This window comes from Tasmannia lanceolata, unplaced genomic scaffold, assembly GCF_043159265.1.
Source record: "Tasmannia lanceolata isolate RefF3 unplaced genomic scaffold, GAP_Taslan_0.1 ptg000018l, whole genome shotgun sequence".
Classification (NCBI taxonomy): Eukaryota; Viridiplantae; Streptophyta; class Magnoliopsida; order Canellales; family Winteraceae; genus Tasmannia; species Tasmannia lanceolata.
Window position 1 is genome coordinate 22,549,748 of NW_027518695.1, and position 26,742 is coordinate 22,576,489.

Below are 26,742 nucleotides of genomic sequence, written 5' to 3' on the forward strand. Positions count from 1 at the left end.
ACCTAACATCACTAATGGCATACTTGCAATTTATTATTATTATTATTATTTGAAATAGAATGTTTATTATTATTATTATTATTTTGAATGGCTGCAATTTATTATTCATTGTGTTTATATATAATAACATAGAGGGAGTAGTGGGTTAGATGCTACGAACTCCTCCTCTCAATTCTATTATTATTCTGTACTACTCTTTCTTCCTTTCTTCTCCCCTTGCATCTTTAGTTAATACTTCTTTTTCTTTACAAAACATGGCATCAGAACAAGCAAGGTTTTAAATTTCGGTTTCGGTCGCCATGGAAATGGACAAATTTCAGTTTTGTTTGGAAATTTTGGTGGAAATCCTGTACAATCACAGAATTATGCAAACATATTGATATAGAATACCACTATTACACTTACAAGTTTGGTTTATGCATTTCGGTTGTTTCAGTGGGGATGAAAATGGAAACATGTCAATCATTTCATGTCAGTTTCGAAGGAAATTTAAGACCAAGAGAACAAGATCCATGAGAGCCTTGATCTGATTTCCTTTCCTTTTCCTTGATCCATGAGAGACAAGGTGAGTTAGTGCAATTATCAAAACATAGTTCCAATATGAGTACCCATTTTTTTTTTGTTGAAGTTAATATTTAATAACAGAGAATCGTGGGTTTAGAGTTCAGACTTTCACAATCTATGAATTCCCTACGCTCTTCTTCTTTCTTCTTCTCTCTTCTTTCCTCTATTCCTTGCATCTTTAGTGTATACTTCTTTTTATCGTATAGGACAACACAACAGATGTTATTTCAAGATAAGAGCGGAGACTAAACTTAAGATAGCAGATGAATAAACATCCATAAATAACCAAAGGGAAAGACCAGTTAGAGAAACCACTAAATAAAAGTAATATGAAACTAAGAAATGAAATCCAATCATGAGAATTATGCTTTTCAGAATTTGTTCATAGTTACAATCAGAAATAATCACTAGAGATGTAATCCCTATGACCTTTGCAATCTCAAACGGGGATGACGCCAATATGAGAGGAAGGCTTTAAGTTCCATTTGCTAGTGGTGTCCTTGGAAAGCCAATGCTTTTTTGCTCATGGATTATTTAACTATGTTAATGGAATTAGAGAAGAGAATTAGTGAGTTAGGGAAAAACTCCCCCTCACTTATGTATTTATATATATATAGCCAAGAGAAGTACAATGACAACTATGCCCTTAGGCAATACACTATATCCAACACTCTCCCTCAAGCTAGAATGTCGATATTATACATTCCCAGCTTGCTACAAATATCATTTAACTTTGACTTAGGCAATGATTTGGTGAAAATATCTGCTAACTGGTCCACAGATTGAGTAAAGGAAACATGTATTTCGCCCCTATGGATTCTCTAGCGAATAAAATGGCAATCAACCTCTATATGCTTGGTTCTCTCATGGAAGACAGGATTGGTGGCTATGTGAATCGTAGCCTTATTATCACAGTAAAGCTGAGCTGGAGAAGTAGCAAAAAAAAAAAAAACAATCTCTGACATGAGAGACCGTAACCAAAGAAGCTCCCCACTCGTATGGGACATAGCTCGGTACTTTGCCTCGGCGCTAGACTTCGAAACTATCTCTTGTTTCTTACTTTTCCACAATACCAGATTGCTGCCAACAAAGGTGCAGTAATCCGTGGTTGGTCTCCTATCTGCTGGAGATCCTGCCCAATCTACATCACAAAATCCTTCCACCCTGACATGCCCCTTTTTCTCGAATAGCAAACCTTTCCCTAGTGCCCCTTTCAAATAGCGGAGAATCTGAACTACCGTTGTCCAGTGAGAGGTGCGTGGAGCACTCATAAACTGGCTAACTACCCCAACTGCATAAGAGATATCTGGGCGAAAAACAGTGAGATAAATAAGTTTCTCAACTAGACGACGGTACCTGCTAGGGTCATCCATCAAGTCTCCCTCTTCTGCTAGCAACTTGGTGTTTGGATCCATGGGAACACCAGCAGGCTTTGTCCCCACAAATCCAGTCTCCTCTAACAAATGTTTGGATCCATGTTAACTTACCAACTTCTCCAAAAGCTTAAGCTATTGGAGAAAGGCGTTATTTATCTTTTATACTTGAACACTCCCCCGCACGTGTGGCCTATTTGGCAAACACGTGGCACATGTGGTCCCACTTTGGGCCAACCATCGCATGTGGATTTTTGCTATCCGGGAGGTTTGAACTCGAGCCCTTTGGCTCTGATACCATGTTAATGGAATTAGAGAAGAGAATTAGTGAGTTAGGGAAAAACTCCCCCTCACTAATGCATTTATATATATAGCCAAGAGAAGTACAATGAAAAGTATGCCCTTAGGCAATACACTATATCCAACAAACTACTTAATTGACATTCACTTATGGAATGGATGCTTCTTTGTTATGTATCGTGATATTCGTATTGTGCATGGGTAATTGGGTATTAGGTCTCTCTGCTGAAGCCATTGCTTATGTCTTTCGCTGGGATTAGAGATTAAATGACATCACATGAATCATTTCTTAGCAAAATGATGATGGCTAGTGCTCCACGTTACTGGATAGAGACTTTGTACCTTAAGAACATAGTAGGAAATCGACATGTTATGGTTCTACCGATAACATTCTAAAAATTAATTCATTGGATCTGTGTAGACCATAAGAGTATCACAGCCAAGGTTAAGTCGAGCCAGCTCACTTACATGTCTGTCATATGGGTGATAGTTGCTAGAGACAATGCAATGATGCTCGACCATTGAGGTGGGACCCCCCCAGCTGCATATGCGTATGCGTGTGTGCAATATGCGCATTAATGACAAACTTAGAAACCATTACATAAGCAAGACAACCATCCATAATGGCTTAAAAACATTTAACACCTAGTGACATGAATTGTCATGCATGTCTGATCATTTAGTACATACCAAATTTCGCATGTAATTCAAATAAATATTTATACATAAAATACATGCACCATATTTTGCATGCAATTCACATAAATATAATTGTGTAACATATATTGATATAGTATACCACTATTACACTTATGGTTTTGGTTTATGCATTTTGGATGTTTAGATTTCGGTTTCGGTGGGGATGGAAACGAAAACATCGCAGTTGTTTCATGTCGGTTTCAGTGGAAATTTAAAACCATGGTCAAACCATTTATAATTTCCTTGTTAGATTTCTACATGATTGAATGAATGGAGAAAGAGAAGAAGAGAGAAGAGAGATAGAGAACGACGTGATGGAGAAGCCAAAAGTTACGCTCTCCGCCCACGATTTCACTTATATATATATATTAAAGATATAATAGAAAATGACAAGTTTGTCCTTAATAGGTGTGAATACATTTAACACTCCCCCTCAAGCTGGAATGTATATATCATACATTCCTACCTTCCTACAAGCATCTTCAACTTAGCAGGCCCTAATGGTTTAGTGAATACATCTTCAAGCTGGTCTACTCATCGAGTAAACATAGTACATATTTCTCCTCTTTGAATTTTCTGACGAATGAATTGGCAAATCCACTTCAACGTTTGGTTCGTTCATGGATGAAAAAAACCACAAAGTATTTAATTTGGAAGAGAACTCCTCATTGCCGAATCAAGGCATGGGAGATATATTTTATAGTCAAAACTTTACAAGACTATACAAGGCAATACTAATCTGTCACTAGCCAGGTTAGGGAAAAGCCTAACTGTGGCAGATACAAAGATGGAAAATTTCTAACTATAATAAATACAATACAAGGCAGCTGGTCAAGGCTGCCAGTTAATTGATGCTTATTGCCATACGGAGAGATTTTCAATCTCCCACATTCTAAACATGCACATCCAATGCCAAAATGAAAAAATTCCCCAATCTCTCATATTTGCATAAGCCATTTAGAGAGATTGGGAATCTCACAGGCTGCCATCTTGAAATATTTCCTTAACACCCCCCCGCAAGCTAAACGGGGTGGTAACCACGGTCAGCTTGGATCTCAACGAAGAGAATGAAGTCACGGGCAGACCTTTTGTGAAAATATCGACAACTTGATATTGAGCAGGAATAAACTTAATACATAAGGAGCCTTTCGCAACACGCTCTCGTACAAAATGATAATCAACCTCGATGTGACGAGTTCGAGCATGAAAAACGGGATTAGCCGCAAGACAGGTAGCACCGCGATTATCACAAAATAAAGTTGGAGGTTGATAGAGATAGATACTGAGATCCTTCAAGAGTTGCTGAATCCATGCAATTTCGGCGGCAGTAATTGCAAGAGAGCGATATTCGGCTTCGGTACTTGATCGAGAGACGGTGGGTTGTTTCTTGGATGACCAGGAGATGATGTTAGGACCGAGAAATATACATGAACCGGTTGTAGAGCGACGATCATCGGGACAACCCGCCCAATCAGCATCACAGAAGGCACGAATTCTAAAATTGGAAGAGCGGGTGAAACAGAGCCCGTGAGAAAGAGTACCTTTGAGATACCTCAAAATACGCTTTGCCGCTATCATGTGCGGAGTACGGGGAGAGTGCATAAATTGACAAGCTTGATTGACAGCATATGAAATGTCAGGGCGAGTCATCGTAGCATACTGTAAGGAGCCCACTAACTGACAATATGCAGAAGGATTAGAAATGAGATCACCATCGTACTTGGAGAGTTTGGGGCCAGGAGAAACTGGAGTAGATATAGGCTTGGCTCCAGCCATGGAAAATCGGAGCAAGATGTCAACGAGATACTTAGATTGGGTGAGAGTAAGCCGCTCCGAGTCACGATGAACCTCTAAACCCAAAAAATAGTGTAGCAGACCCAAATCCTTCATGGTAAATTGAGATTGAAGCTTGTTGATCAAGCTGTGTAAGAGAGATGAGGAAGACCCAGTTAAGATAATATCATCCACATAGAATAATAAAATGATAACACCAAGGGCCGACCGTCGAATAAACATAGAAGGATCAGACGAGCTGCAAAAGAAACCAAGCTCAAAAAGGAAATCCGTAAAACGAGAGTACCAGGCACGTGGAGTTTGACGGAGTCCATATAGAGCCCGATGGAGACGAGATATATGATTTGGTCGGGTGGGATCAACAAAACCAGGAGGCTGACGCATGTAGACAACTTCTTTAAGGGAACCATGAAGAAAGGCATTTTTAACATCCAATTGGCGGAGATCCCATCCAAGAGAATGAGCCAAACAAAGGACCGTTCAAATAGTACAAGGTTTGACCACTGGACTAAAGGTTTCATTAAAATCGACACCAGGAGTTTGGTGACACCCAAGTGCGACAAGGCGAGCTTTATAACGATCAATAGTCCCATCAGATTTCTTCTTCAATTTATAAACCCATTTGCAACCCATGGGTATAGATCCAGTCATTGGGGGAACAAGTGACCAAGTACCATTTTTGACCAAGGCATCAAATTCATCACGCATGGCAGCTACCCAAGATGGATTTGTAGAAGCTTGTTTGTAAGAAGTAGGTTCTACCTCATCAATGGTGGACACAAAACAAGAGGGAATGGGATAACGGGAGGAAAAAAATGATTTTGGTTTGAGGTGGCCGGTTTTTGAACGGGTGACCATGGAATGGCGCGGTTGAGGCAAATCAGTAGTGAGTGAACCATTGTTAGGTAAGGAAAATGATAGAGGGGACTCGGAGCTAGCAGCATTGGTGTGGAGATGTTGGGATAAGCTGGATGGGCTTTGAAGAGTGACTGGAGGTTGGCTCGGTTCGATAGGATGCACCACTGGAGTAGTAGAGATTGGTTTTGGTTCAATTTGTTGAGTAACAGAAGGTTCTTTGTTGGTCATTGTAGCCGGTAATAGTAGCGCTTGACATGAGGGTGGAGCAACCGGGATAGAGGCGGGTAGAAATGCTTGAATGAGCGAACGAGATTCCTCGCCAAGATGGTTGGGGGAGGTAGCACCTGCAAAAGGGAAGTGATGTTCATCAAACACAACATGACGAGATATATAAGTGCGGCCTGTGCTTAGATCAAGGCATGAATAACCCTTGTAACTAGTAGGATATCCGATGAACACGCAAGCCTTAGTGCGAGAATCCAATTTGTCTTTCGCGTACCCGCCTAAATATGGATAACATGTGCAACCAAAAATGCGAAGTAAGTCATATGTAGGAGGCCGGTTATATAGAACTTCATATGGAGATTTCTTTCCAAGGCCAACACTGGGAAGACGATTGATGATGTGGATAGATGTGCGAAATGCATCTAGCCAATATAACTTCGGGACATGAGCTGTGAACATCATAGATAGACCCATCTCTTTGATATGACAGTGCTTGCGTTCGGCAAGACCGTTTTGATGAGGAGTGTCGGGACAAGAGATCCATTGAAATATGCCACGAGATTTCAACAAATTAGTGAAGGCACGAGCAGTAAATTCATGACCTCCATCGCACTGTAAACCTTTAACTGTCATAGCAAACTGAGTTTCAACCATATTAACAAAGGATATAAAGCATTCCATAGTTTCATTTTTTCGAGTCAATGGAAACAACCATGAGAATCGGGAGAAATCATCAACCAACAAGAAATAGTATTTATGGCCAGTGCGAGCCTCTACAGGAGCGGGACCCCAAAGATCAGCATGAACTAGTTCAAAAGGAGAGGCAGTAACCGTAGTAGAAGAAGCAAATGGCAATTTATGTGATTTACCCTCTAAACAACTTGAACAAATTTTATTAAATCGTCTATTACCGATGTATGGAATACATTTATTTTTCTGAAGATAACTCAAAACTTTAGAATTAGAATGTCCAAGTCGTGCATGCCATCCACCCATGCTAGTTTTGGTGCCAAGAAAACAGTAGCCGAAGTCCGATGATTGGATGGGGAATAGTCCACCTCTACTCGGTCCAGCGAAGAGAAGTTTCTTTGTCTGCTGATCCTTAATACGAAAACCAGAAGCATTAAATTCGAATATGCAATCATTATCACGAACGAATTGAGCCACAGATAATAAATTTTTCTTAATCTGAGGTACATGTAACACATTCTTCAATTTAAACGCATGTGATGGAGTAAGTAGAGTTGTGTTACCAGTGCCGGATATCGGTAAACCCGTACCATTTCCAATCATGATTTGATCCATGCCGCGATATTCAGAACAATTTGAAAGACTTTGTCCATCAGCGGTGAGGTGACTTGTCGGGCCACTGTCGGGGTACCACGCCGTATCCTCCATGCTCATGGCTGCGAAGGAGGATGGAACATCCTCAGCCTGGTAGGCGCGGTCCCATCGCCTATAGCAATCAAGGGCAGTATGATCACGTTTCCCACATATTTGACAAATATCAATATCGAATGGTTGTCCTCGTCCACCACGTGGATTATAAAGCCCACCACGACCACAACGATTGTTTCGATATCCATGAGGAGGGCGCTGGAAAAACTCACCACGTGGGTTCGAATTACGCGCAGAAGAAGATCCAACAGATCCATGACCACCACGATGAGTATTGTGGTTACGACCGCGAGAGGACATGAAAGCAACGGAGTCAACAACACTTGTTTTCTTTTTGGCCATGGATTCAAGACGAATCTCGTAGGTCGTCAGCATCTCAGATAGTTCGTAAAAGAAGGGAAGACCTTCTGATTGATTGAGCACCGAAGTGACAAAACTTTCATACTCAAACGTGAGACAATTAAGTGTAGACATCACCAAATCTTTGGAGGATACGGGATGCTAGGCAGATGTCAACGCATCAGAAATGCTTTTGACTTTGGCAAGATAATCGACCATCAAGGTCTTGTCTTTATCAAGGTGGATAAGCTGCTCCTTTAAATTCAGCACTCTGGCTTCCGACGTGGAAGCGAACAACCGTGATAGGGACTCCCATGCGTCTTTGACGGCCTCCAAACCAATGACTTGAGAGAGTACTTCTTCACTCAGAGTGCCATTGATCCAACTCAACACAAGTTGATATGTGCGTTTCCAATCCGTGTAATCAGGATTGGGAGGAGGAAGACCATCTTTCCCTTCGACTAATTTTGGTGGTGCGGAATAAGATCCATCCACAAAACGATAGAGATCTTGAGAATGGAGAGCTGGAACCAACTGGGATTTCCACAACAAGTAGTTTGTTCGATTAAGTCGAACGGACACCAACCCTGAGACCGAAGAGATAGAGATGATGGACGAACTCTTTGATGCCATTTGCAGCAAATAAAGCGTATTGCAAAGAGTGACTTGAGTGACTTGTAGCTCTGATACCATGAAAAAAACCACAAAGTATTTAATTTGGAAGAGAACTCCTCATTGCCGAATCAAGGCATGGGAGATATATTTTATAGTCAAAACTTTACAAGGCAATACTAATCTGTCACTAGCCAGGTTAGGGAAAAGCCTAACTGTGGCAGATACAAAGATGGAAAATTTCTAACTATAATAAATACAATACAAGGTAGCTGGTCAAGGCAGCCAGTTAATTGATGCTTATTGCCATACAGAGAGATTTTCAATCTCCCACATTCTAAACATGCACATCCAATGCCAAAATGAAAAGATTCCCCAATCTCTCATATTTGCATAAGCCATTTAAAGAGATTGGGAATCTCACAGGCTGTCATCTTGAAATATTTCCTTAACAATGGAAGACCGGGTTGGTAGCGATATGAATGGGAGATTTGTTGTCACAATAAAACTTTTTTTTTTATAGATTGTCACAATACAACTGTGCGGAACCTGAAGGTGGAAAACCAATTTCTGATAGAAAACATTGCAACCAAATCAGTTCTCCACTCGTATATGGCATAGCCATGTATTCAGCTTCAGCAATAGACATAATGTCGTGCTTCTTACTTCTCCAAGACACCATATTACCTCCAACGAAGGTACAATAACCCGTTGTGGACCTCCTATATGCTAGAAACCCTGCCAGGTCTTCATCAGTGAACCCCTCTACTTTCTCATGGCCATTTTTCTGAAAACATAGCCCGTCCCCTGGTGTACCCTTCAAGTATCTGACAATCTGAATCATTGCTGCCTAATGGGATGTGCGATGAGAACTCATAAACTGACTAGCTACCTCTGCAACGAATGAGATATTAGGACGGGTAACTGTCAAATAAATCAATTTTTCAACCAACCTTCTTTATCGACCTCGATCATCCAACAGGTCTCCTTGATCTGGAGAGAGCTTCACATTAGGATCCATAGGCGTAGATGTTGGTTTTACCCCATGGAACCTGTGTCCTCTAGAATATCCAAACTGTACTTTCTCTGTGACCAAGAGAGACCATAACGAGAATGTGCTACCTAGATTCCAAGGAAGTAGCTCAGAAGACCCAAATCTTTTGTTGAAAACTCTCCTTGTAAGAAAGTCTTTAATCTCTGTATACCCTCTTCATCATTCCTTGTGATCACAATATGATCCACGTAAACGATCAAGAAGATATACCAAGCAGTGGACTGGTAGCTGAAAACAGAGTGACCAACAGCGCACTGCTTCATGCCAAAGCGCAAGACTGCATCATTGAACCTTCCAAACCAAGCCCTCGAAGATTGTTTCAAGCCATAAATTGCTTTCGTAAACCCTCCTACGCAACATACCTAGGAGGTTGCTCCATATATACCTCCTTAGTGAGATCTCCATGAAGGAAAGCATTCTTGACATCCAATTGATATAAAGGCCAGCCACGATTAACAACAATAGAGATCAAAACTCGAACAGAAGGTATGATAGCCACAGGTGAGAAGGTCTCCTGATAATCCACCCCAAAGGTTTGAGTATAACCTTTGGCCACAAGATGCGCTTTTAGATGTTCAACCGTCCCATCTGGAAGATACTTAATAGTAAAGACCCAACGACACCCAACAGCCTGTGCTACAGAAGGAAGAGGAATAAGTTGCCACGTTTTATTAGAATGGAGGGCACCCATCTTGGTCTCCATGGCAACCCGCCAACCAAGATGAGAAAGAGCCTCTGAAACTGTCTTAGGCACAGAAAGAGTAGTAGATATTTTAGAGACAGAAGAACGAAACAAGGGTGAAAGATGCTCATAGGAAACAAACTGTGAAATAGGATGTGCAGCAGTACGAGAGCGAGTGCGAGAAGTGATAGGAGAACCAGAGGCACCAGGAGAAGTACCTTATGGAGAATCATCCAACTGAGGAAGAGGACCAGTGGGCGGAGATGATGGCCTGGTAGTGGGAAGAAAACCTGACGTGCTCCACATGTGTAGACTTTCGGCTCAGAGATAGGAGGCCTGATGTGGTCTATGTAGTAGTCGTCACTGGAGGATTTTCCCGAGCAGCTGCGAAAGTAGCATATTGGGCATCTCAACAGGAGCTAGAGGAGGATCAGAAGAGTAGGGAGTACCCTCGAAGAGAGTGACATCTGCGGAAACAAAGGTTTTCCGCAGCCTAGGACTATAACACTTGTATCCTTTTTTAGTATGAGAGTAACCCAAAAAGATATATTTCTCAGCTCGAAGATCCAGTTTGTCAAGTCCAGGAGTTAATTTGTGAACAAAACAGGCACAACCGATAGCACGAAGGATCAAGGGAAAGGGATCACCTAATGGATACAGTACAGAAAATGGTGTCTGTCCAAACAAAACGGAAGAAGGGAGACGATTCCCTAAGAAGAAAGCAGTGAGGGCTGCATCACCCTAATAAACCTTGGGTACTTGCATCTAGAACATGATAGTGCGAGTTATATCCAATAAGTATCGTATCTTCCTCTCAGCGACACTATTTTGCTGCAAGGTATAAGCACAGGAAGACTCATGGATGATGCCACGTGACTTAAGAAATTGCTGAAAACCATTACAAGTAGAGAAATATTCTTTGGCATTATCAGTGCACAAGCAAGAAATAGAACATTTAAATTGATTAGCAATTTCAAAGTAAAAGCGACAAAATGCATTAAAAACTCGAGAACAATCTTTAAGGAGAAACAACCATGTAGCACGCGAGAAATCATCCACAAATATAACAAAATATCGAAAACCATAGAAAGAGATAGTACGTGAAGGACCCCAAACATCAGAATGAACAAGTTCAAAATGACTCGACGAACGACGAATACCGCATGAAGGAAAAGACACTCGATGGTGCTTTCCCAACTCACAAGACTCACAAGAAAACGACTCAATAGAACTAGTAGGGCTGCAAATGAACCAAGCCGGATCACGAACATGTTTGGGTCGGCTCATTAAAAGCTCGGCTCGGGCTCGTTCGTTTGCTAAACGAGCCGAACCTGAGCCCAAAAATTAGGCTCGTCAAATAAAAGAGCCGAACTCGAGCTTTGTATAGTTCGGCTTGGACCAGCTCGTGAACTTTTTAGGCTCGGTTCATAAAGCCGAGCCGAGCTTTAAAGCTCGGATTATGTTCGTTATATTACTATATATATTATATATATATATTACTTAATGGTTTTTATTTGATGTGTTTACAAAACGAGCTGAACCCGAACCCAACCAAGCTCGAGCTTGGCTCGGCTCGGCTCACTAAAAGCTCGGCTCGTGTTTACTAAACGAGCCGAGACGAGCCGAGCTTGAGCTTTGTTGAATTTTGGCGAGCCAAACACGAGCCCACAGTAAAAAGCTCGTCACGAACATGAGCTGAACACGAGCCGACGCTCAAACTAAGCGAGCCAAGCACGAACACCCCAAAGTTCGGCTCGGCTCGGCTAGTTTGCAGCCCTAAGAACTACTAATAAAAGGAGACTTGTGAAGCTTCTCGGCAGGAGAGTGGCCCAAACGACAATGCCACTGATAGGCATCAACAAAAGTACGAAGGGCAGCAACTGCGGGTCTCGAATTCAAGATAGTATAAGCTACTAATCTCACGGCCCGTCCCAGTCTTCAGATCCTGAAAGGGGCAATAAGAGGGAAAGAAGGAAACAGAACAGTTTTGAGTTTTTGTCAATTGACGCACATACAATAGACTAACAGGAAATGAAGGAACATACAGAAGAGAAGATAAACGAAGGCCATTAGAGATGGAGACTACACCAACCCCAGAGACAGGTGATGTAGTTCCATCTACTAATGTCACAAAATGAGGGGCACTACAAGGGGCGGACTGGAAAGAAGTAAGGAGACTAAAATTACCAGTCATGTGATGAGATGCTCTTGAATCAATGAGTAATGATCCAGAAGCAGAGCCAGAAAAGAAAACAAGACAAACTACCTGCCTGGGCGAATGTTGCAATGAGCTGCTTGCCTCTATCACGTAGGCGGATAAACTCCTCATATTCAGCATGATTGACAAGCAGAGTCTGTAGGGGCCGATGTAACAAGTGCAACAGGAGCAGGGAAATCCATCAGAAGCAACAACAGAAGTAGTAGTAGAGCGGTAGGGGCGAAGCATTGGATGTAAATCATAACAGTAGTCAACATTGAGGCCATCCATATAACAGTGGGTACAATATCGAGATCCACAACCACGACCTCCCCCTGAATCATGACCACGGCCACGATCCATAACAACAATTGTCGGCAACCACAAGAAGAATGTAGAGAACAACTAATATCAATAAACCACTAATATACGAGAAGGCAACACTATCACCCCAATATCAATCCAAAAACAATAGGAATGTCATAAAACACCTGACAACCACCAAAAAGAACAAAAGCCAATCACCAACCCGGGAAGACCATCATCACCACCAACCAGCAATCACCAAAAGCTCCACACCATCAACAACACCAACAATAATCACAACAAACCAACGGCCACCAAGAACCAACACCACAACCAACATGCATCAACCAGTCTACCACCGACAACAGCCAACGATCACCACTAACAACCAACAACTAACAATCACCAACAACTCCACCACTAATCAACACCAACAACCAAGTGTAGAAACAACCAACAAATCCACAACAATCACCAACAAATCCACAGTCACCACCAACCAACAACAACAAACAAACAACACAACCACCAACAATCACCAACAAATCCACAACCAACACCACTATCAACAATCAACAACCAATTCACCACCGACAACAACCACCGAGCACCAGTAACAACCAAGTGTAGAAGCAACCAACCAACAAAGCGTAGAAGCAACGAACCACCAATGAACCACCAAGACCATAAAATCAAATCACCAACAATCGATCAACATAGATCCACCACGAGGTCACCAACGGAAGACCCAGCAAATGATGTCACCACTAATAACAACTACAAACCAATCACCAAAACCAACACAAGTAACAAGACACAACCGATCACACTACCAAAGCAAACAAAAAAGTCGCTCAGACGTTTCATCAAATAGGTGACGTGCACTTATATCACCAACAATCACAAATCCATAAATAAAGCCACCAATAATCACTTTTGTATACATCAAGATGCGGTTCCGGGACAAATAAAGGGTCAATAATACCCAACAAACATAGTAGAAATAAAGTAGGACCACCAACTAACGTCCCGGAACCAATAATGGAATAAAAGAGAATAAGAAACAAGTTTAGAACATAAAGAAAGGGAGAATTAGGGACTGATTTGAAGAAAACGTGAGCTTAAGGGGAGATAGCAACACAAGAAGAGTAGAAAAATAATGAGAGAGAGGAGGAGTGCAAGGTTACGTTGAAGAGAAAAAATACATTTGGGAACTTTTAGGTTAGGGTGAAAAGTCAAGTGTGTTTTGGGATGGAAAAAGGGGAAAAGAGTAGGGCAAAAACTCAAAAGAGGTGTAAAAAAGGGCGTACGGCTAAGGTGGGAGGAGGGTAGGGTCGGGGGCTGGGGGCTTGAAGAGAAAACAAGAGATGGGGGGGTAGGTAGCTAGGGTTGGTAGAGCGTGGGGTGGGCGATTGAGAAGAGGATGAGGATTACGATGATTTGAGGGAAAAGATTAAGGAAGAAGAATGGAAGTTAGGGTTTTATTGAAAAAACTCAAAAGGGGTTTGGCTAGGGTTAAGAAAAGGAGAAAAAGGAAGATAATAATGGTCCATTTTAACAAGGAAGAATGACTTTCACCTTTAGCTTTGAAACCATGTTATATTTCTAATTGATTTAATGGAGGAAGAGAAGATGAGAGGAGAGGAGAGGAGAAGAGAGAAGAGAGGAAAGGAGAGGAGAAGAGAGAAGAGAAACAGAGAATGGCGTGAATGGAGAAGCCAAAAGTTACGCTCTCCACCCACGATTTCACTTATATATTAAAGATATAATACAAAATGACAAGTTTGCCTTTAATAGGCATGAATACATCTAACATTCCTAATTGACTTTATTGTATACTTTGATTCTTTAGAAATGAGATCTCGAATACGGAAAAAAAGTGTATTGGGTGCACAACTAGGCCTTTGCAAGTGATTTAAATGGCCAAAATGGAATCTCCTACTCTGCCGAGTTTATCATTATTATTGTATTAGGAGATTTGATTAGATTCAAGTTCAACCACTAAAGGGTGACCTACCGACCATTTGAGTGGCTTGTGATTTCTAAAAAATAGAATATATCTATACAATTATTTTGAAAAATAAACTAAAGGTTTTCATTTTTCAAATCAAGTAGAACATCATTAAACACATTGTTTTCCAACCATGTATCTACATAATTAATTTGAGATATCAACTGAAGGCTTTCCTTCGTCAAATCGAATCTAACCTCATTAGAACACATTGTTTACCTATGCGGCCCTCGTAGTGCATTACCACCCGATAGGGATGAAGGCAAAAGGTGGACCTAAAGACAATTAGTTTGGATGGAATGGTCTAAACTGAAACATTGGCTTCGGATGCTATGAGGCATTACCTTGCACTTGAAGGCATTTTAAGAAATTTTCATGTTTCTTAAGTTGTGTAGCCCAAGTAGAACACTATCACTTCCCTCTTTTTTCTCTAAAAAATGGGCCCAATGGCCCCTAGTTTCGTCATCAAACACCATTTATAGAAGAAAAACTCTAACCCTAATGGTGAAGAAGGGTGGGGGGCGTATGGGCATCTTTGAGGCCACACCTCTAGGGTTTTGACTTGCGGTTTTCATAGACATTATAATCGTAGCTCATCCATTCCAAGCCTCCAAAAAACCAGCAAGGAAAAGATAGGAGTAATCTCTTCAAGAACCTACTTCAATCAGTCAGTCCTATAAAAATGAAACAATACACGTCCCAGTTCAAGGTAAGTTTTTATTTGCTTTAGTTCTGATAAAAAAGATTCGTTGTTCTATGGACATTTGGAGCTAGGAACTTTTTATTCTGGAGATCCCTCCTTCACATCCAAAAATCATCATTACACTTATTTTATCATTTGGTTAAGTCACTTCAAGGGTATTTCTGTGTTTTTTATTTTATTTAGTTACTTAAAGTAGGGCCATTTTAGTCTTTTTTCTTTAAAGATCGGTTAATACTGGTAGTTTGTGGATTTGTTAATGTTTAATGAAGAGAAATTTAGGTTATTTAGGGGCTCAGCTTCGTGCACCGGGCTGCCCTTTTTCTAGTGGCTCAGCCTCTAGCTCAGTTGGTAAAGACTATGCTCTTCCATCCTGAGGTCAGGGGTTCGATCCCAGCTTACGTAGAAAAAAAAAAGAGATTTAGGTTATTTACTTTTTGGTTTCCGGGGAAGGAGATAAAAAGGTGAAGGGCCCTTTGTTTTAGGGCTTCATATAAAAGGGAAAAGGAAGGGAAAGAAAAGGTTATGTTATATGTATTCAGACTTCTGAGAGAAAAGACATTTCACTTCTTCTTTCACACTATTTGCGGTCTTTGTTTTAGCTTGGGGAGAAGATATATGGTGTCTGTGCGTATTACTTCAAGGAAAATACAGGCAGCAAAAATAAAGGTAGGACCCAGTGGTTTGGTGATCCAAACTATTCATCCACTAGGCCCGACAATGGATCGGCCAGATACCAAAAATCTCCGGCATAGCAATCCTAAACCTCTGATTTGTGACGATATTTGCACCATTTCCTTCTTACTTTTTAACAGCCCATTTTACAGATCAAAAGTACCCGGATCAGAATCAGCAAATGGGGAAATTTTTTTTAAGGCAGGGCCAATCCATAGATTGGACCAACAAATGAATGGCTTATAACATTGAACAAATCATGACCACTTGTACTCTTGCCCACCCTTATTGTGTTTGGAAAGACAGTGTTGTACACCATAATTTTCTCTAGTTTGGGAGCCATTAGCAGCTGATCTGTAAGTTTCGCTTCCGTAGTTTTTATTTTTTCTTTTATCTCTCATTGGATCTTATGCTGTTAAAAATAGATTTCTCCACAGATCTTCATCAGAATGGTATGGACTAAAGAATTCACTCAAAACAGGAGGAAAACTCTTTATTATCAAATTTGTAAAGAAATGTTTTAATTTAACAACAGAAATGACCTCAGAAGTGCCCCAAGAATCAATGGTATCATATCAATCTGAAGCGTGCGCCGACAACCAAAACTATCGACCAGTGAGCCAGAGCTTATGCTTCCAATAAATGCACCAGCTATAAATATGCTCACCACAAGACCCTCAAGAAGGGTATTTCCTTCAAATCCAAGCTCTCGTGCAATAGATACTATAGGACCGTTCATTACCCTGCAAAATATGTTCTGTGATCAAAATAGTTGAATCAATATAGTTGATTTTGAAATGATTACTATAAGGATGACAGAAATTATCAGTTATCAATTTTCTCTGATTGGAAAAATTAATGAGACAAAACATTTTAGTTTATTAGTAAGGAACAAAATATGGTAACTTCTCACCTCCAAAAAGACTAGCTTAAATTTAACAAGGAATGGGGATCTAGAAACAAAAATGTAAAAATGGAACCTATATTTTGATCCAACAAAGAGTAAGAAAACTAACAAGGGTCTAGAGAACAAGTGGAAATTAATATATAAGTATGTGGCATGCTGAGAATGAAGCCAGTGCTCTTTCTTTTATGTATATTTTCTCAGGGCATTAGTCAAGTTCATAACTCAAAGTACATTCCCATTTACTAAACATTCATTTAATAAAAGAAACATATACCACTTTAGATATCCATGGATTATCAGATCCACTCATAGCGGTAGAAGGCAACAACAAAGTACGAAAGGAAAAATGGGGTGGAAATTGAATGCAGTAACTTTGTTGGGACCATGGTTTCTAGAAGCTCGCTTCAAAAGCTAAATTACACACTCTCTTAATTAAAAGTCACTTTATAATGGGAAATGATACCAGCACAACCATGTTTTGATAATATGCGTGAACTCACATTGTCCTATATACTTAACCAGCTGTTACAATTCCCAAAAGCTGTCAGCAGCCTTTGACAGTTGGTTAAAGCATATAAGACATGTTGAGTTCGTGCCTATTATCAAAACATGGTTGTGCCTATATCATTTGCACTTATATTTAGGTGGCAATTTTTTCCTAAAAGAGTGTTTTCTCCTTTTGGTAATCAAATGAAAGTATTTAAAAATTGAAAAATATATGAATTTTTTAACAAAAACATAATGATGTAGGACCGGGAAGAGAAATAGAAGAAAGGGGAGAAAAGGAGAAGACGAGAATAGAAGAACAGCAGGGGAAGAAGGGAATAGAAGAAGTGTAGGGGAAGAAGAGAATAGAAGAAGAATAGGGAAAGAAGAGAAGAAATTAGGGGAGAAGAGAACAGCAATAGAGGAAGGAGAAGAAACCTGTAGAGGGGAGAAGCCAATCAATCTTTATTCAATATTCATCAAAGTTAACAATAGAGCTGTAAATTGGCCTATAAATAGGCTTTTAAGAATCCCTAAAAGATTAAACTTCCTAATTCTAAATAATATGGAAAATAAAATCCTGGAAACTAAAATAACATGGAAATAAATATCTAAAAGTCCAATTGGGCAAATTTAGCTCTCATTTTCAGTGCACATGATGATCATCAGGAGGGTTGTCAGTCTAACATCACTGAGCCACTTGTTTCTGATTCCATTGAGCCAAATTTGATACTAGCACATGCTGAGCTTATTGTGGCTAGTCATGGATTGGTACTGCCCAATAATGATGCAGATAGTAAGCCAAATAAGAGGCAAACTTGCCCAATAGGACTTTTAGATATTTATTTCCATGTTATTTTAGTTTCTAGGATTTTATTTTCCATGTTATTTAGAATTAGGAAGTTTAGTCTTTTAGGGATTCTTAAAAGCCTGTTTATAGGCCAATTTACAGCTCTATTGTTAACTTTGATGAATATTGAATAAAGATTGATTGGCTTCTCAAAAAAAAATCCTGGAAACTAAAATAACATGGAAATAAATATCTAAAAGTCATATTGGCCAAGTTTGCCTCTTCTTTGGCCTACTATCTGCATCACATAAACATTAAATCTAAATGAATAACGTCAAGCATGTACCATTACATATCCCTAAAACTTGTAGTCCTAATTAAACTTGATTTGTCAAGTATACTTTAACAATTTGTAACCCTAACCTACATTAAGCCTTCATCCCTAGCATGCTACGACCATATCTCTTACCTACTCTTTTCTTGCTTATCCAAAAAGCAACTTTCCCTTATTTGATGTTTGGATGATTTGCCTTTCCTTTATCTTTTGAATGACCCGTACCATGTCTAAGGGTTTTTCTTTTTCTTTTTTGTCCTTTTTTTTTTTTTTTTTGGGGGGGGGGGGGGGGGGGGGAGGTTTATACCTTATTTTATAGCATGGGGGTGGTCTGGGTAAGAAGAAGGGTATCTTTCAACAAGGAAAGAAGCTTTCCTTTTATCTCTTCGAATTAGACTTCGAAACCCCTTCTGGGTTTCTATCTTCTCCCCGACGGGATAATGGTGGTGACAAAGAAGTCGCGGCGGAGGCGTGCGACGGCGTCCAGGAAGCTCCAGCGAGGGGGGTTGTCGACGACGACGATGAGTAGCTCCGGCGAAGGAGAAACAGGCTCTTAGCAAGAGCTTTGGTAAAGATATCACCCAATTGATCTTTAGACTTCACAAATGGCATGCATATCGTCTTGCTCATGACCGCGCGGCGAATAAAGTGGCACTCGACCTCAATATGCTTTGTTCTCTCATGAAAAATTGGATTCCTAGCAATATAGATCGTTGCTTGGTTATCGTAAAACATCACCATAGGTTTACCAGCTACAACTCCTAATTCACTCATAGGAGTTTTTACTTTTTACCCACATCAATCACATGCAGCATGTGCCCTTGCCCTCTATTCGGCTTATGCATTAGAACGAGGCACAACACTCTATTTCTTGCTGCTCCAAGATATAAGATTCCCACCAACAAATATTCAATGGACTAAAGTAGATCTTCTATCAGATAATGATCAAGTCCAGACTGCATTAGAATAACCGATTACATCAAGGTTATCACTTTTTTTGTAAATAAGGCTTTTCCCTGAAGCACTCTTGAGATACCGAAGAATTCTGTATACAATTTCAAAATGTAGTTGAGTAGGAGAGTGCATAAATCAGCTTATCACTCCCACGAAAAAGTTGATATCACAGCGAGTGATAAGGTAGATTAACTTCCCAAGTAGGTGTTTGCACCCCTTGGGATCTTCAAATTGAGAACCGTCATCACATAATACTTTCACATTAAGATCCATAGGTGTTTCTGCAGGTTTAGATCCTAGCATCCTTATTTAAGTGAGAAGATCGGTTACATACTTTCCTCTTTCTTTTTGAAAGATTGCAATTTCATTCAAAGAGAGAGAAGACCGAGATGGTCAACTACAAATTACAAAAAGAAGATACAAACAAGAAAAATAATAAAAATAACCACAATCACGGAGGGAGGAAGTCGAACATCTCCAACCCCACTCCTTGTCGAGCAATGCTATTCGCCAGACTGTTCGCCGATCTTCTAACATGGTTGAAGACAAAAGAAGATTCATCAATCTCATCTTGAATCTCATCAAAGAAATGGGAAATCTCCAAGAAGGGGCAGTAGATTTTTTCAACCACCGAATGGCATTCAAAGAATCACCTTCCACAATCGTGATATCCAAGGAATCTCTGTTAAGACTTTTTATACCTTAGTGGGCCGCTCTTACTTCCGCCCCACTAGCATCTGCTGTCCCAACCGGACTTGAATAGGCCCAAATAACTTCCCCCTAGAATTCCTTAGGACTCCACCAATGCCTGCGGCCCCGAGTTGCCCAAGCTAGACCCATCAAAATTAAGCTTAAGCAATCCTTCCACTGGAGCTGCCCAGGGCTGAATATATGAATCCCGTCTTTCCACACTTGAGCACACCACCTTCCAGCCCTCGCACAAGTCAAAACCTGATGTAAATCTAAACATAGGGAGCGTTCTAACCCAGGCAATAACCAGAGCAATAGATTTAATGAACAAAAAGTAAGAGGATTTTGCCACACCCTCAAATACTCTAGCATTCCTCTCATTCCATAATACCCATAAGGATGCTATAAGACGAGTTCCATAGCACCTTGCCTCACTTTCTCCACGGGGCCGCCGGCCATGCTTCCAATAGATCAGAAAGCTTGGATGGAAAGACCCACGCTATCCTAAATCTGGACAAGATACCACTCCATACTGATCTAGCCACTTTGCAATGAATGAAAATATGGTCAATCGATTCCCCGGCTTCAATACAGAGGGGGCAATGATCTACCAACCACACCCACCCTTTTCCGCATAAACTGGATTCGGCCTTTAAGAGTCACCCAAGAGAAAAAGCTCACTCTAGGGGGAGCATGGATTTTCTACACTTTTGCTTCAATGGAGGGTACCGAAAGAGGCACAAGATTGTTGTAGAATGATTTGACGGAGAAGATCCCAGTAGAGTCCCAGATCCATATTCTTTTGTCCTCCCCATCTCGTTTGATATAGCACCCTTCAAGAATCTTAAAAAAGCTTGCCACTGAGTCTAGTTTCCAATCAAATAAATTCCTTCTGAAACTCGGTGTCCAAGACACACCATCCCCATTTCTTACAAAGCACTCTTTGACCAAAGCATCTTTATGGTCCGCCACCAAAAACAAAAAGGGAAAAATGTCTTTCAGGGGGCTGTCAGAACACCAAACATCATCCCAGAATTTTATGTGATCTTCAGAGTAGACCCCTGAACCTTGAACCCAAATTAAAAATGTGGCTGATTCAAAGAATGTCATGCCAAACAGTGATTCCTTGCTTAACAAAATGATCCACATTTTAAGGGCATGCATACCTCTTTCCACTTTATCAAAGGGATGCCTTTCCTCTCACTTGATCCCCCCACGGGAATCTTCGCTGAATTTGTTCAATTCGGCCAACAACACACATAGGGCATTTAAAAAGAGAGCTAGTAGATCGGGATATTAGCTAAAACTGCCTTAATAAGAGTTAGTCTTCCGCCTCTCGACACTACATTACACTTCCACGGATCTAGTCTTTTTTCAATTCTCTCTACAATAAGATCCCAAAGGGACTTTTGGGGTCTCCCTTTGCCAAGCGGCAAACCCAAATACGAAGATGGTAAGAGATCTAACTGGCAGCCCAAAATTCTTGCTAAATCCGCAGCCCTCTGGGGATCAATATTTAAGGCAAAGATTCTGGATTTACGGAAGTTGGCTCTTTGGCCAGTAATTATTTCATAGCATCTGAGGATGGCCCTCAAGGATAATATATGCACTGCCTGAGGGGAAGAAAACAAAAGAGTATCGTCCGCAAACTGCAAGTGAGACACCTCAACACCCTCCTGCCCCAGCTTAATCCCATTTCCAATACCAACCCTCTTACCCGGGTCCAATAGTCTACTCAAAGTTTCTGCCACAATAACAAAAAGTAACGGTGAAAGAGGGTCACCTTGCCTCAGACCCCTGGAGGAGAGGAAAGAAGATAAATGTTACATACTTTCCTCTCTTCTTTAATTTATCTTCTTTATTTCAGTTCTTCAATTCTTGCACATATTTCATTATTTTATTGATCTGTAATCTGATGTAATTACTGATCAAAACAGAGCCCATCACCATCCTTGCTCTCACCTTTGTTCCCTACCGATTTAATTTTCCATAATCTTGCACAGCCGACAGCCCACCTTGAACCCCTTGAACACGTTCGTGATCTGTCCAAAGATCCTAAACCCTTCTCCCTCAGTCCTAAATACCTACTCACAGCCCGAGTTCGCCAACAACAACCATAAACCCAATTCCCCTATAATACAGTCCACCACAACCCAATCCAATCATAACAGTTCCAAATCTGTCATAACAGTCCCCAAGTCTGTCATCACAGTCCCAAAGTCTGTCATCACAGTCTATCTGATTAATTTCCAATCTTCCTAGAGACACGTGTTTTTTTTTCTCAACAGAACCTTCAATTAAACCCCAAGCCTTATACTTTTATCCCTTAACCCTACTGCTGTGAACAGCACACGAGTCTATCTTCGATCTTCCCTAATCAGGCTAACATCAATAAGCTTATCATAGAGGAAGTATGCTACTAGCTTACTCTTAAAAACAGGTACATTAGGGGCTATATCTATTGATAATTCTATGGACCCAATATCAAATTGTTGGAAGATCGGGAGTCATCATTTAGCAATATAACCATCTTGTTTGGAGATTTACTTATTTGACCATACTCATCATGAAATCAAATTTTTTGTATGTGTTGCAAGAAAGATTATGCATGATCCTATAGTTAATTACTGGAATGTAGCTCAACTCATCCAAAGATAACTAAAGGGTGAAAATGTGGGAGAGTTATCATTAAGCAAAATAACCACTTGAGAGTGAAAACTTTTCTGACGTTGATTGGGCAGGAGGACCCCTCTCTGGACCCATATCCGACAAGGGTGTGTCATAATGGGGGCCATCATCACTAATAGAACATGTAATTTTTTTATTTAAGTTTATATGGTAATATAAAGGGAGTTGTGCGGTTAGATGTTCAGCACTTATGAATTAGGGTTTTGTGTCCGTTTTCTGAAGAAGAGGAACCCTTTATAGAAACCAAGCACCCAAAATTGCTTCCCTAAAAATGTATTTAAAAGTCAAAGTATGTGTTTACAACACATGCCCACTAATCATAAAATCTCAACAAATAGGAGGTTAATCGGTGTTCTAAAATGATTAAATTAAAACATCATTAAATAAGGTTAAATAAGGTTGATAATATAAATTACATTATGCAAGAGTAATAAGATATAAGAAAAAAAAAACGGCCCACGAAGAAGCACAACACCGCACATGTATGCACTATCACGACCAAGGTTTTAAATTTCGGTTTCAACTTTAGTTTGGTCGGCACGGAAACCATACATTTCAGTTTCAATGGAAATCTTGTAAAATCAAGGAAACATATGGAAACAGATGCAAGGCCTGATCTGACTCACCCTCCGTGGACTAACCTCACGGAGGAACCCTTAGGTTTTCGGGGCATTGGATTCTCACCAATGTTTGCACTACTCAAGCCGACATTCTCTAGCTGTGTTGTGACCATGGTTTTAAATTTAGGCCGAAATCTCAAATTTCGGTGGAGGACGAAACCGAAATTTGGCCACCGAAATCCGAAATTTGGCGAAATCCGAAATTTCAGACTTTGGAATTTCAGCCGCAATTTTAGAATTTAGAACCATTTCGAAATTTCGGAATTTCGAGAATTTCGATCCGAAATTTCGAGAAAATATAATTTTTTTAAAAAATGTTACAAAACTTCGGTTTTTGTTCCAAAATTTTGGAATTTCGGTCCGAAATTTCGAAATGAATTAAATAATCTTTTTATTTTCACCAAATTTCGGCCCGAAATTTCGGATTTCGCCAAAATTTCGGATTTCGGTGGGGTCCGAAATCAGTACCGAAACCGAAATTTAAAACCTTGGTTGTGACATATGATTGTTATGCCGTTAGGGCATCTAGTCTTCAACATACTTTGAACTGAGTTTTTCTACTCCTATTAGGCAACCGACTCTTGTTCTAGGCGAACCAATCGTCCTTTTGTTCGTATCCAGGATAGTTGGAGGGACTTTCGCTACCTGAATCCGATGAAGACAGCGTCACTCAGACTTTCACTGACTGAATCCATATTACGTTACGCAACCAAGTCACCGTCACTGGTACTTTGACTAGACTATATGTAGGTCTTAGTTGTGATCGGCCTCCTCAACTATTTAGCGATAGAAAGGCAGGGAGGCACAACCCCCAACCAAGGGAGTTGTTACGTCCTGTATGTCCTGCCTTATCCCCGACATGCTATGGTGCCCCGGGTTGGTAGGAGCAGGTCGAGTCCGTATCGCCGCGGTCACGCCCTTATTAATACAGTACGAGTCAAAACTTGCCCTTCAAATAGAGCCATATCGGTTCTTTCGATTGCCTTTATTGGTTAGGGTGCCCCTAAGGTACGATAGGGTACCCTAGTGCCTTGGGGTGACTAACCAAAAGAGGGGTGTGTCATCGGTACAATGTTCTAGAGGATGGGTGAGCTTCGAGGTGAGGGAGAGATGGCGGAATTATATGGCCTTGCCTTACGACATGTTGCCACGGGAGATCGTAGAAACAAGATTTCAGAGTGCCTTGAAAGCCGGTTTCCTCGTAGCCACCCGGCTCTGATTCTATGCAACAGTTGGGAAAACCAGTTTATACTTATCGAATTCCATTTCTTCCTGCCGCACCCCAGTTCTTTCTCAGCAGTCGAAGATTGATAGGAGTTTCCATCACTCTGCATCCCTGGGAAGAACTTCAAAGCTGTAACGGATCAGTCTATTTTGAAACCCTGACCCTTCAATCATTCCACGGCCTCGATTAGCTGGTTTCTCTAGTGGGTTGGGCGAGCGAGAAGGACATCGAACAACTACTGACATGCTTTGTCACACATGTCTGAAATAGTAAAGTCAATAAAGAAGAACAATGTAATGAAATGAAGTATACAAGAGTAAAATGACCAGCCTCCCCTCCAAAGACTCCGACTAGATGTCAATACCACATAGAGTTATAAGGTATCATTGGTCTCATTCCGATTTGACATCCTTCATAAGATACAGATCATACGGTTACTTTGATGTGCAGCTCAATGATGTTGCCTGCCAAATATCATTCTCTACATTAATGAAATGCAAATCATAACATCTTTCCATTTTTTCTGTTGTTCCGAGCATTTCATTCGAATTTTGGGAATTTTGGCCGGAAAATAATGATATGGAAGGAATTCATTGAGATTGTTTTTTGGTGGGGATGAAAACGAAAACATTTCAGTCGTTTCGGGGAAATCTAAAACCATGGTCACGACCAGGCTCAGCTCGCGCAATGTAAATATTTTCCTGAAATCATGCGGGTCTCTATCTCATAGGATGTGAAACTAGACTTTGAAAAACTACACAATAAAAGTTCCAAGGAAAAAATGAAACTCCAAATATTCCCTTCATATTTTGAAACTAACCATACACATGTATTTATGCACATAAATATACAAGACACACTGACTAAAAGTGATAACATTTAAAGCAAGCATGACAAACACCACATAAGTATAAGAAGGGAATAGAAGAGAAACTCACCCTATGTGATACCCAAAAATGAAATTGGACATGGATGCCAAGATAACATGAGGGAAAGCAGGCAACCATCCCAAATCAATCCCTTCCCTATATTCCTTTGATGAAACATTAGCATTATCTGCAATAAAGACTCAAAACATGAGAACAAGAAATAAACAAGAATAGAAGGGAAGGAGTGGGGAGACAGAAAGATATACCCAAAGGGGGACATGAGGGTGGTGGGAAAGGAATTGGGTTTTCAGTCTCAGACTCAGTAGAGCTTGGTGGAGACTTCTTTTCCGCGAAAACTTGGACGTTTCTCAATGAAGTATGAAACCCAAATGGCAAAGGCTTTGTTGGGTTGAGAGAAGGAGCCAAAAGTCTAGGTTTTAACTGCCACAGTGTGTTAATGGGCAGTAGAGATGGAGGGTATGGCAGTGATGCTGCCCACATGACTGAAATTGTGGCAAAGATAAAAAAGAAATGGTCTCTCTCGTCGCTCTATTTGAGGAAAAAATGGTTTATGATCAATTCAAAGAAAGCAGGAATCGAAGACAGAGCGTCTCTCAGCATCAGATTTTGGATAAAATGGTGGTCCAGCAATTTTGAGATTGTTCTAACACGCCCAGACTTTTCTCATATAAGGACTTCTCAAGTCTCCCTCCACAGTATCCTTTTGGGCCACCGTACAAGTGGCACTTTTGGCTCTGTTGCATTGCAGGAAAAGTTTGGAAAGGAAAAACTTCTCCAGAATTTCCTACTTTTCCATTATATGAGGATTAGAAAATAATTTGAACTGGCACTATTCAAGTTTTTATTTAAAGGGACCTTCAATTGATGATGACATTGCTCTAAGTAACTCATATCTATGTCAATTTCTTCTAAATTGTGGAAAGAAAAACGTCCCAGGAAAAAAATTTCTATGAAAAATGTTTTTCCTGCAATCCAAATAGGCATTTGCTATTTAGAGTTATACTAGGGGGCGCACTAGTTGGACGCGAGGTGGGATTCGTGGGACAAAATCATTAGTCAGCCCATCTTCAGCATCGTTCTCTATCCTGATGAATGTCTCTCCTGAAGGATTCTTTATGTCTTCTAAAGGAAGAAGGTATGGAATCATCAATGGATTTAAGATTGGTGCCCCATTCCCGTATATGACAGAGAGAATCAGAGTTTGGCGATCCTCAGATGCTCTGTACATCGGTACCCAACTTCCTATCTTAGCATCCAAATTTAAAAAGTAGGTGTGGGATCCTATTTTTGAAATGCTGGAGAGAAGATTAGCAACTTGGAAGCAAGGCTGGTATCATTAGGCTGCAGAATCACTCTTATCAAGTTCTTGGA

The 26,742-nt window shown here is 40.5% G+C and overlaps 1 protein-coding gene across 2 annotated transcripts in view; it reads right to left on the bottom strand.

The window, feature by feature from the left end:
* The window catches only part of LOC143849561 (Major facilitator superfamily protein), a 44,575-nt gene extending 18,447 nt beyond the window's left edge, over window positions 1-26,128 (bottom strand). The window contains exons 1-3 of one of the 2 annotated variants that reach the window (XM_077358619.1): window positions 25,617-26,128; window positions 25,420-25,537; window positions 16,455-16,530 (exon numbers count right to left, since the gene is read on the bottom strand). In XM_077358619.1, coding sequence (XP_077214734.1) covers window positions 16,455-16,530; window positions 25,420-25,537; window positions 25,617-25,851 — 429 coding nt within the window. In that variant the 5' untranslated portion in view covers window positions 25,852-26,128. Of the gene's footprint in view, window positions 1-16,329; window positions 16,531-25,419; window positions 25,538-25,616 lie in introns of both variants that reach the window. The other variant, XM_077358618.1, reaches the window with a different exon arrangement.
* Between the last annotated feature and the right edge of the window lie 614 nt (window positions 26,129-26,742).